At 37.9% G+C, this 12,491-nt stretch overlaps 1 protein-coding gene across 5 annotated transcripts in view; it reads left to right on the top strand.

Moving 5' to 3' along the window:
• Positions 1-6,040, top strand: part of LOC136486314 (uncharacterized) — a 53,673-nt gene extending 47,633 nt beyond the window's left edge. For 4 of the 5 annotated variants that reach the window (XM_066483182.1, XM_066483184.1, XM_066483181.1 and 1 more), the window contains exons 14-16: positions 1,569-1,794; positions 5,344-5,497; positions 5,595-6,040. In XM_066483182.1, coding sequence (XP_066339279.1) covers positions 1,569-1,794; positions 5,344-5,497; positions 5,595-5,870 — 656 coding nt within the window. In that variant the 3' untranslated portion in view covers positions 5,871-6,040. Of the gene's footprint in view, positions 1-1,159; positions 1,251-1,568; positions 1,795-5,343; positions 5,498-5,594 lie in introns of those variants that run through there. The other variant, XR_010766770.1, reaches the window with a different exon arrangement.
• The last annotated feature ends 6,451 nt before the right edge of the window (positions 6,041-12,491 follow it).

Raw genomic sequence — 12,491 nt, 5'->3', positions numbered from 1 at the left:
GTGTGGTGAGTGAATAAATATGTCAAGGTTCGTAATAACCAAACGTCTAGCCAATACTTTTTTAGTGTTGGCCAAGGCTCCGATGTCTTGGCCTAATCAAAATTTTCCATTATGAATAATTTCTTTTAGAGTTTGTTTGCCTATAAACTGATGCATTATTTGAACAGTCATATTATGATCAAGCTTCAATTTAAGTTAGTGCTGGCCTCTAAAAATCTGTCTTATGGATCCACGACAAGTTTATACGGGATTATAGCCTTTGTGTTGTTAATAAAATCATTTTTGATGATTTTATGGTTGTTAGAATTATTTTTTACTTCTATATTTTTACCGTTGTTATCCATGGGCAAATTTGCTAGTAGAATCTAATGAGTGTAAGCATAAAATAGAGAAATCTTTGCTTCGGTAAGATTTTAATCAAAACAAGTTTGTGTGTTGATTCTGATCATAGAAACTCATGTAGTCGATTGTAGATACTAAAATTAGGTGGCATAAAAATGTGATAACATGATCATAGACAATTTAGGTTTCTCACTTTTCCTCTAAAATTGGAAATAGACAACCACTTTCAATAAGTCTAGGAACCCAACCAAAGTTACATAGAAACGAATATTTTTGTCGTAGCCCCATGCCATCCAAGCATAGAAACACGACAAAAGTATATGAAACTAATTGTTTGCATTAGTTCTGTAATTACGTCAAGACCACACTTGGCATCACTAGGCCGCAAGAGGAGGAAGTCATGGGCGCCGCAGGTCGTGTCCCACATTTGAGCCAAAATTTGTCTGTCACACCAAATGGAGAAAAGGCTCCATCCTGACCACCTTGCCTCACAACAAATTAGGATACAAAGATATTAGGACAATCACAGAAGTCTTCGTGTGATTTGGCGAATCGGGCAGAAGGTTAGTCTTGACAGAACTGAAACAAGCCAAACTTAAGATAACAACAATGTCTTCCGAATAAAGCAACACTGAGTTTTCTCCAGAGAACGAAGCTTTGGCATATCTTTGCAGTGAAACAAGTGGGTAATATGTCTGAAAATATAATGCAAATTACTACAAAATCTAATTCTCCGCCCTTTCAATGTAGTTAGAAAATTAGACCTTAATTTATCATAATATTATATTAAATAGTGTTTCCACAAAATTCTGCACAGAAGTGACACAACCCCAATTATGTTAAGAGGACCTTCAGAAATGGAGAGCGTTACAAATCCATTGTGATAGACACCGGATGCATCATAACTGGTACGTTTCTGACATGAACCGTTCTTCATTAGTAGCATAAGATCTTGTTCTCAGCCAACCAGACCCGTGTGTCCAGTTGTGAAGGCCTACTCTGTAGTAGTGACACATGTCCCTGATTTTAGGTTTTCCTTCTCATTATTAATACTGAAATGAATATCCCAACACAAGTTTGTTTTAATAATGGGAACTAGAACCCAACTATATTACCAAATTTGGAGAGCCGCCTCCTTTTATCTAAGTACGCATGGCAAATGACAAATTATACAACACATTTTTCTATAGAATTAATAATTTACAAATTACTCCGATCCTTTGCAGATAAACTCAATTGGCATATGCGATATAAAATAATAGAAGGTATTTGCGAAGGCTTACATTGCCTTCACGAGGGTCAGAAGGATATTCAGATCGTGCATTTGGACTTAAAACCAGCAAATATATTACTTGGCAGTGACATGGTTCCTAAACTTGCTGATTTTGGATTGTCAAGGTTCTTCAATCTCGAACAAGTTTATATCATTGCTTCCAAGGCTACTGGAACACCGTAAGCTCATTAACTTTACTGAATATGCTTTCTTGAACTTATTTGCCTTGCAACAGATTTGGAACTTATTTGGTTTAAAAGACGCATTTAGTTTTTCTTCATTAGTACATCTGTCCTGAAGTATAAGGAAATCTTAGTTCGTTAACTCATCAAAAGATTTCCATTTGACTAAGTCTATTGAGAAGTGTATTAACATATACCATATGAAAAAGCTAGCTATGAAAATATATTTCATAATATGTTTAATGATGCTCATTTGATATCATAAATATTATTATTCTTTTTTATAAACTTGTTTAAACATAGGATTGTTTGGCTTAGGACAAACTCAGAATTACTTATAGTATTCCAAGACTGAGGAGGTATAAAACCAGGTTTTTAGAATTAATGTAACATATTAAGAACCTCCCAAATGTAGGTCCTTTTGAGGCAGAAATTATTTAGCTAGCTAGATTTCAGAATTTATCAAACTTGATAATGAAATTATCAAACTAATAAGTTATTGAGACTGTCAGTAGGTTTTAAGGAACTATTAAACTAACACTTAGAGATAAAAATTATTTCCATTTTTCATTCTGTTGATCTATGTTTCAGAAACTATTTCTAACTTTAATTTGTTAAAGAAATATTGAAGTGGGTTTAATCTTTACTTTGTTTCTGCATTTGTTCGCTGCGATTTGAGAAAGGTTGGGTGGTCAGTGCTTTATATAGTAGCGAGGGTTACTAATCTCAACTCTTTTATCCTTATTTTGACTTATCTCCTCTTCTTATTGTTAAACTGTGGCAGTATATTATAGTTCTTTCCGACATAAAATATATGTACATTTGCATTATACTTACTAGTCCATCAACCTGTGCACGGGCTAACGTTGAGACACTTAAGCAATATAGATTCTTATTTAATATGTATTAACTAATAAATTTACTTCATATAATTAACTTATATTTGAATCTAGAGTTATAAACATGTATAGAATTGGCATTGGCATGATCGAGAGAGATTGTCATGGACCAACTAAACATGTAACATTAGTTTGATTTCACGGTTAGGTGTTTTCTTTTCCTTCATTTGTTTTGTTCCCTATTATGGCTGACTTTATGCAGTGTATGGGCGTGTTAGGCTTCCCTACGTAGGAATTGAACCGTGTGGATATGATAAACAATTTTAAAAGGTTAGTTCACCTAGAAATAAAAAATTAATAACATGATTGAGTATTGGATATTTATGTGTACCTTCAATTGTTTTCACAAATAGTAGTCTTTCATTGATTTGTTGGATGAAATTTTTGAGGTTACTTTCTAAGTCCATAGCATTGATGTTTGGCTTGTCTTTTGTTGGTTTCTCATCTTTTGCTTCATGAATGGATGTCGCTGAGTTAATTAAGTCGTTGCTCTGAATTCCTTAACACATTGCCTTTGCATCTTTGAAATTATTTTATATGTAATTATTGCGCTCTTGAAAAGGAGGTGGTAACATTATTATGTTTCCATCCGGGTTAGATGTTGTGCCACTTCTTTCATAATCATGTCGTTAGTGTAAATGACTTCCTAGGTTTGAGATGTTCTCCGACGTAGCTTTTGCTCTCTCTCTCTCTCTCTCTCTCTCTCTCTCTCTCTCTCTCTCTCTCTCTCTTACGGAAGGGTTACATGTGCAGAAAGGAGTATTAGTGAATTACCTTGTTTATCGTGTCATTATTGTTGTAGTTTATGCTTTTGAAGGTTGCATGATGACATTGTGCATCAACGTGCCATTGAAGCCTTGAAGGTGTTTGCTTGTAGTCTGCATTTGTTAGTGGGATTAGATTCCATGCCACCGAATTTATTTTTCAAATTCTTTTGGCCAAATCAGGAAGAAAGATTAGTTAGTTAGGCCAGTCTTAGGGGGACTTTCGTGTCCTAGTTTCCAAGACTTTGTGTATGGAACTGTGAAGATAAGTTTCTCCCCTATGAAACTCATTTCATCCAATGAAGCTTTGATCATCTCCATCTTTATCTATATTATATCGCATTAGCTTATTTAATACCATAAAACTCTCGTGAAATCTACATTTAGACTGGCCTTATATATAGATATAGCTTTGACATATATTTTTGGCTGGTGGCAGTATGTTTTAGAGATTTTTGTGAGATGCTGGGTCACGTTATTAATTGCATGTCCTCATGATGAATACGTAGATTTTTTTAATATCGGTTAGCCGATGGTTAACGTATTTGTTTATCAACGTGTTATCAGAATTTCTATTTTTAATTTATTTAGAAAACAATGTAGATTGTAGGCTACACTCTTGCTATTACAATGCACAGAAGGTCATAACAGCTCGGACTACAACAATCACGATGTTAAATTTATCATATAATAGAATTAATTATTGTGTAAAACTATTGTTTTACAAAAACATAGAACCCTTAAAATTAGATTGTTAGTATTGATGCTATTCAATGTATAAACTTATTTAAACTACGATGGTTATTGATTTATTTGTTGTAATAGCTTAATTATATTAGTATTTACTCATACAAATAGAGTTATTTTTTATTTCATAAAATAGATTACCAGTATTGATATAACACAAAATTTTAGTAGATGCATGATAAACTTATTTTAAATAACAATTGCTATTAATTTATTTATTGTATTTACACGTGCATTTAGAGATGTATTTATTTATTTAATCAAACGTTTTACTTTATATAATTTTTGTTAATGACATATGTGGGTAAATTGGATACAAACTCAAATGATACTTTACATTATCTTTCATATAATGATAAATATAGATAATTTGGATATAAGATTAGGGGTTATTTTGAATTATAGTTCATAAATGGCAGAAGTGCATAATTAGATTTAAATTTGGAGTGTTAATTTCAGTTTCTGCGTGGTTGAGGAAAATTGACTCCTCTTTATTTATATATAATATAAAGAAGTCGTGCAGCACACACGTATCTTATTTGATAGCATCTAAATATTGCCTCTGATTTTTTTATTAACATATTAACCTTCCATCAGGTTTTTTTAATAGATTAACTAATGGGACATGATGGGTACTACAGATATTATATCTAATTAATACGTTGCCAAGTGAATTTGATCAATAAGACTTATCTGATATTTTACTAACTTATTATGAATGCTAGTAAAATGATATTTTAATAACACAGATATTTTGTTCTATTAATACCGATATTTTGATGACTAATTCTGAACATGGTACAATAGATATAATATTTTAATAATGCAATTCCTTGTGACGGTGACTATTTTATTAACTAATTGTCGTCGAGCAAGATTCTTTCCAAATGGTCAAACTTTTTTTCCTTCAAAAATATATTTTTATTTATAATGGTAGGTGGGTAATTTTATAGAAAATAAAATAGATTCAATGGTTATAGATGGCTCGGGTTTTTTATTTGATGGCCATTAATATGAGAATTTTTAGTATTTATCTTTTTTCTAGCGCATCTTATGAGGATTAACGTGTAGGTTCTGTTGGGCCTCTAATTAGTAATAGTAAGATTATTTACGTCATGGAGCTTTTTTTCTTGTAGTGGCTACATAGCACCCGAGTACCTTGAACACAAAAAGGTATCAACAAAGGCAGATATATATAGTTTCGGCATTATAGTACTGGAAATCGTGACAGGAAAGGTGTGCCCACACAGTTACAACGCAGACATAAATGCCCAGCATTTTATCAACCATGTAAGAAAATATTATATATGTATTTTTTACATATTTTACATGCTTTTCCTCCCAATGTTTAACAATAAATAAATCTGCTTAATTTCCAAATTCACAGTTACGTCAAAATTTGACAAAAGATGACGACATCAAATCCATGTACGGCCCAGACCTTGAAGCGGACTGCCTTCAGCAAGTGAAACTGTGCATAAAAATTGGGCTGAACTGCATGGAGAAGGACCCAACAAAGAGACCAACTGCCGGGGAAATAATCTCTATGCTCAAACAAAAAAGGGATTCAAACAGATCTGGGTTATCTAACTGCATCGTTAATGTGATAGAGGCGTGGATATCAAGGCTTCCGTGGCATCCTTGGCCTCTAACTTTGCAGTAGGGATGAAACCGGATAGGACACAGACACATACCTGTGATCTTTTATTATATCTCATATCCCATATTTTATCTTACTAGCAAATATGTCCGTGCATTGCAACGAGGTCAAAAAAGATATTGAATATATATATATATATGAGAAATGAGAATATAAATGTTATATTTTATCCTTTTATGAAAGTGGTCATCTATAATATAAGTTAATATTGGCAATAATAGAACAATGTCCTATGAAGTTTATATCAAATCGGTACAACTTTGCCAGATTCTTTCTCCCGTGCAAAACACAAAAATATTTACTTCCTACAAGGCATCCTATCTGAAAGGATCAAGATATCCAAGAGGGGGTTTTGAATTGGGCTAATCTAAAATTTTTTGCAATAATTAACTCTACATTTAGCCCATTTCACCCCTAGTGCCTAAAAGTGTTCTCTATTGTTCTACCGTATAAAAATTTTGCATCCTAGGTTTTAATCCTACTCTAACATGATAATTTTAAGAATGTAAAGACATGAATTAAATTGCTCAAAAGTAAATGCTCAAAGTAAAGAGAGGGAGATGAATGCGCCGATGTTTTTTCGAGGTATCGGAGAGTCGCCACTCCCCACTAGTCCTCGTTGGAGCACCCACGCAAGGGTGTAGCTCCCCTTGATCCGCGCAAGGATCAAGTGCTCTTTACGGGCTGATTCTTTGACACTCCGTCCCAGTGAATCGCCCACAACCGCTTACACCATGATTTGGGTCATCCACAAGCTCTGCCGGATGATTATCAAGCTTCCAATCACCACCGAGCCATCTAGGTGATGACGATCACCAAGAGTAACAAACACAAACTCTCACTTGACCAAGACAAGCCTAATGAGAAAGGTGGATGCACACTTGCTACTCTCTATGCACTAATGAGGTCCTTAATCTTGGATTATCAAATCTCAATCACCCCACTAGGCTCTTGCTCTCCCTTGCACTACAAAGTGTTTCCTTAGCTGAACAAATGGGCAAGAGAGCTAAGTTGGACGAGTAGGAGAACTATTTATACTCCCTACTTCAAAACATACCCGTTGGGGTCCAACTCAACAAATTACGTAGTGACCGAACGCGCCTGTCGATGTGACCGAACGCATTCGGTTAGTAGCCAATGGCTACATGACGCCAGCACTGACAGGTAGTCATTACCCTGACCGGACCCCAACCTGCATCTGGTCAGCACCCACCGGACGCGTTCGGTCATCAATTTTCCTCTCTGGTGCCTTTCTGTACACGACCGGACTCGCGGCAAGCAGCGTCAGGTCTCACACTGATCTGCGTCCAGTCATGCCAGCTTCGAGTGCCTCACCTGCTACAATTGAAGGGTTAGGTCCGATCCTGGCTAGGAACCAGCGTCCGATCGATGCTCAAACCTGTGTTGCGCATACTACTACTGACTAGACCCGTCGCCTCAGCGTTTGGTCCCGTTATCCACAGCGTATGGTCAACCATTGAAGCTTCCATTCACTTCCAAATCAAGATACTTTGCGAATGGAGTTGACTTCTATTGATCTTTGGGCTGTCCCTGAGCTACCTAGTGCTAAGTTTGACAAGTGTGCACCACACCTAAATCATTAGTCTCACCTAGGTCAAGCTACTAGTTCATACCCCCCTTAATAGTATGGCCAAAGGAAAAACAAAGTCCTAAACTACTCTAAGTATCACTCCAATGCCAAACGACACTTAGAACTACTTCGTCCTTAACCTTGTCGTCCATCCTTTGAAAACCGAAAAGATTTCCATCGATAGGGGCATGAAAACCAAGATTGCCGAAACAATCGCTATTATCGTGACCTAACTTAAATTGCCTCTGCAAAACACATATTAGTCACAATAATCTTATATCATCATTAATCACCAAAACCCACTAGGGACCTAGATGCTTTCAATCTCCCCCTTTTTGGTGATTGGTGACAACATAACCTTGAGTATGTGTATAAGAGATGGGTGAGGTTTTCAACATGCTTGGTTCATATAAGCAATTGACAACAAGCACATAAGGGTTAGGAATGCTTATATGAACCAAGCCAACATCATGTACTCAATAGATATGAAATAAGCACGAGTACAAAACATAAAGCTCATTTGAATCGGAGTATAATGCAGAAGCAAAGCAAATGAGCATCGACAAGTGACATGATATAAATATATCAAAGTAGAGGGCACACATGTCACATAAGTCTCACAATCACACATATAACACATATATCACAATGCATGAAAGTAAACATGATATGCATAAAGTAGCACACAAAAGAACGAGTCCATCTCACACGCTCCCCCTAACTCTAACATAATCGCTCCCTCTCCCCCTTTGGCGTCAAGCACCAAAACCTAAGGGACGGGTGGTGGAATGGGAGCAGACGAGTCAGGCGCTGAGGTACTGTAACGTTTCCCGATTTTCCCAGATATGAATCACTACTACACTCACACCCTTTACAGTCGCGTCACAACCCACATAACAGTCCAATTTTGGCCTCGGTAGTGAGCTATCGGTAGTGATAGTCGTAGCCATCACCATCGCTATCTTGGACTGACTGGGAAGTACACAACACCGCCGCATTGGCTTATCATTCCTTTGACAAGGTCCTTACTTCCGTCACATTGGAGCACAACTCGCCTGTGTCGGTATGCACAAACACCGCCGCATGGCCTATGATCCGTCCGTGATTAGATCCTTATTCCATCGCATTGAGGCCCGACCCACCTGTGTGGGTATACACTAACACCGCCATATTGGCTTATGATCAGTCCGTGATCAGATCCTTGTTTCTATCGCATTGAAGCACGACCCGCCTATGTGAGGTAAACATCATAGTCGCTTCAGCGTATGAACCACCTGGTCATAGGGCATGGTCACCATTGCGTTGCACCATGATCCACCTTTGATGATCATTTAGTCGGTGTCGAGTTACTAAATGATTTAGCAGTGATATGATTTTGATCCCTGTCGCATCATACATATAGCGATGGTGGTGCGACGCTTACATCTGACGGTGACAGAATTTCATTTGGTTTCACAATAGATACTAATTCAGCTGGGCCCTTAATAGCTTTATGAACACAAAGCATACAGATATATAATTATTACATCCATAAATCATGTTCACAAATAATAGTATTTTTTACAATATATAACAGTGGACTCTACCATAACATCTTTTTCAACTAATGTCCTAAGACAAGCAGCACGTAGAGTATACTAAAGGTACTGATCTATACATACTTACATAACGAAATGACATAGCTATGCTCATTCTATGTGCCACCCCTTGCAAGGCAAAATGAATACTAATTAGTGCATCCTTTGGATTGGTAGCCAATGCACCATGGAACCCCTCTTATTCATCTCTGATCCATAACTTGAACAAAGCAGTAGAATTAATAATATTGAACATACCATTGCTTTAGTTAACAAGCCAAAATTGGCCTATATATACATAGAATTAAAACAACTCCCTACCTAAACAAAGATTGTCGTGACAACGAAATGCAGAAAATGCACCTTTACTGCTCTGCTAAAGACTCTATGAACAAGGGAACATAAGGAAGATAGTAAGGCTTGTTCATATGGAAACACCCTATTGATCTACAAAAGCGGATGACACGGGCTTGGATGACATGAACTTTTCGGCGATCCATGTCATATGCAATCAATGTTCTATCCTTCCCAACAAGAAAAATGAAATTTCATTCTGGGTGAACTGTAATCACTATGTACTCCTCATCACAAAGCTCAGAACCAATTTTAATATTCATGCGTCCAAACAAATCCACCATGTCCAAAACATGCTTTAAAATCCAGTTATCAGTACCATACACTACTATAGAAAGCTAAACACTACCAGCTCCAAAACCCCCATTACCGCCAGTTTTGGCCCTCGTTGGTGTATGTCGGCGGTGATCGGCGACCATTATCTCCACCGGTAGAGAGCCGGTGGTGACGGTATTTTACCACCGTCGGTCCAGCGTACCGTATGGCGGTGACGGTATCTTACCGCCGCCAGCCCAGCATACCATTCGGCTATGATGATATGTCCTTCATCGCTGGTCTGGCGTACCATCCGATGGTGATGATGTGTCCTTCGACGCCTGTCCGGCGTACCATCTGGTGGTGATGTTGCAAGAATTGACGCCGGTTCGGCGTATCGTCCGGCGGTGATGATGACTCCATCGACGCTGGTTCGGCATACCATCCGTCGGTGATGATGCCTCTATTGATGCTGGCCTAGCGTACTATCCAACGGTGATGATGCATACAACGACGCTGGCCCGGCATACTATCTGGCAGTGATGATGCACCTATCATCGCTGGGTCTATAACAGAACCATCCAATTTATAAGAGCACAAGTGCAATAGCAACCACTGAGGCAGTCGAACCATCACACTTGAGCCCACATAAATCCGGTAGTCCATCGAGTATCATGAAGGATCTTGAATCAACCAACATACAAGCCAAGATCGTATATGATTCAACATACAAGCCACATGTTACAACAAGTTCACAAGTAGTTTGTCATACATCAGAGTTCCAACATAGTTATTACAACATCAGTTTAATAGTAGCGGAAGCAACATAGTTCAGAACGACATCAATAGTAGTTTAGATACATAGCCAGTTTTCATAGTCATCTCTAACAAAAGCACAAGGGTGAGATGATATATAGAATGACCATGCCCATGGTCCTATTCCTCATCCACTGTAGGAGCAAAGCAGTACTTATAATAGCCATGGTACATCATGTTATCTGGAACAATGGGAATAAAACCCTGAGTACGAGAAGGTACTCAGCTAGACTTATCCATCAACAACTAAAATACTAAGACACCAAGGAGTATGGAAGGCTTTATAAGTAGAGCTGGTAGACATTATTAGCATAAAAAGCATTAGTTGTCCAATATCTTTTAAACTATGAATCACAAGTTATTAATCCTATCACATACTAGATTAGCAACTATCCTATGCCAAACATGTTGGTACCATCAAGTCAATACAATAATAACCATATCAAGTTGAGCCCTTTCTTAACCTCATAATCAACACTTCCATCAATTACTATGATGAAGCGTACTCCTGTCAAGTTCTCACTATCCAGAAGAGACAGCGATTCGAATCGATTCCTACCCAGCTGGGGAATTATTTCTAACACACACCCATACTCCCCCCCCATCGGGGTCGCATCAGGTCACCTTTGGTACATCTCATGTCCAAATCGTGGGTAAGACCAGCGCCGCACCCTCAAAGATACTACCAATCTGTAGGAAGCTCGGGACTCGAACCCACCCTTGGACTCACGCCATTGGCTCTCCGCACATCCTTACTGCCTCCAGGGCGCACACTTTAACTGCTTGTGTCCCTGGCCTAAGTTGAGCTACTCGGCTTCGTGATCGGAACGACTTATCCGGCCAACTATGTGAGAGGCATGCGTTCAACATGACAAGATGACCTCCAACGATCGGTCCTAAACGACACAGACAGAAACCACTATGATCACCACCAACATAAGACTTCGCTCGGTCTCCAATTAATCAACAACACCAAGTTATGTTCCACGATAGCACAATATAGTGAACCGTGATTAAGTTATCGCCTATGGCTCGTAGGTGATAGAAAATCACCCGACTTCTACCGGTCTAAGCATAGCTAAGCATAAGGGGCGTTCCTGGACTTAATTAGGATTCAGGGTAGATATTTCTAGACAAGGAAAGGTAATATGCAACAAGTGTTCCCAAACAACTCCTATCACGTAATTCATCAATACGAGCAACTTAGGTGACATTAATAAAATAGGGAGACTTATAATGCTCCGGGGCTTTCCTTTCACAAATGTGGCAGGTTGATGATCCGGGCACTCAAGAAGATGATCAGCTTTAGGCTCTCCTTCTCCTAGAATCTCCTGGTGCTGCACCTCTTGGCTCTCCTCTTGTGGATCGGCTTTGAGTTCCACCAACATGATCCCTTCGGCTGCACCTATTGTATGCATATGCATAAGTTCCATGAATGCATAAGAAGGATCATGGATGATGCGACATGGGAATGTATATGATGCTGTGATAACGATGTTAAGTTACACAAATGATAACAATGCTAATTCCTTGTTTACTGAGTAGGTGCATAACTCTTCTCTATCCACTTCCAATATTCTTCACAAGACAATTTCTGAGCTACACATAGCAGTTACAAGTTTAAATCATAACTGTAGTTCTACCTATCCAAATACTATGATCTTGGATTTTCTAGAAAGCTTATAAAATTTCGTACAACTCTTATTTAATCACCACAAGCCAACTCAAATTCTATCCTAACCAAAATAGGCAATCTTTTCGGCTCTATCTAGAAATTCCAGAGAACAAGCATTTCGGGAGACCAACTTCGAACAGCTATAACTCCTAAACCATTTGGTCTATTGCCCTGAAATTTTGAAACAAGATAGATGAAGAAGTTTCCTATAAATTTGTTATTAATCATTTTTACAACAAATCACATCTTGCCAACGCAGTTCATCAAATGACAGAATCTGTCCAAAACAACCTCTATGAGAGAATTATAGAGCAATAATATTTTTACTGCATATAAGTATTCAAAATTGGACATCA

The sequence above is a fragment of the Miscanthus floridulus genome, chromosome 10, assembly GCF_019320115.1.
Source record: "Miscanthus floridulus cultivar M001 chromosome 10, ASM1932011v1, whole genome shotgun sequence".
NCBI classification, from domain to species: domain Eukaryota; kingdom Viridiplantae; phylum Streptophyta; class Magnoliopsida; order Poales; family Poaceae; genus Miscanthus; species Miscanthus floridulus.
This window is presented reverse-complemented; position numbering and strand designations above follow the sequence as displayed.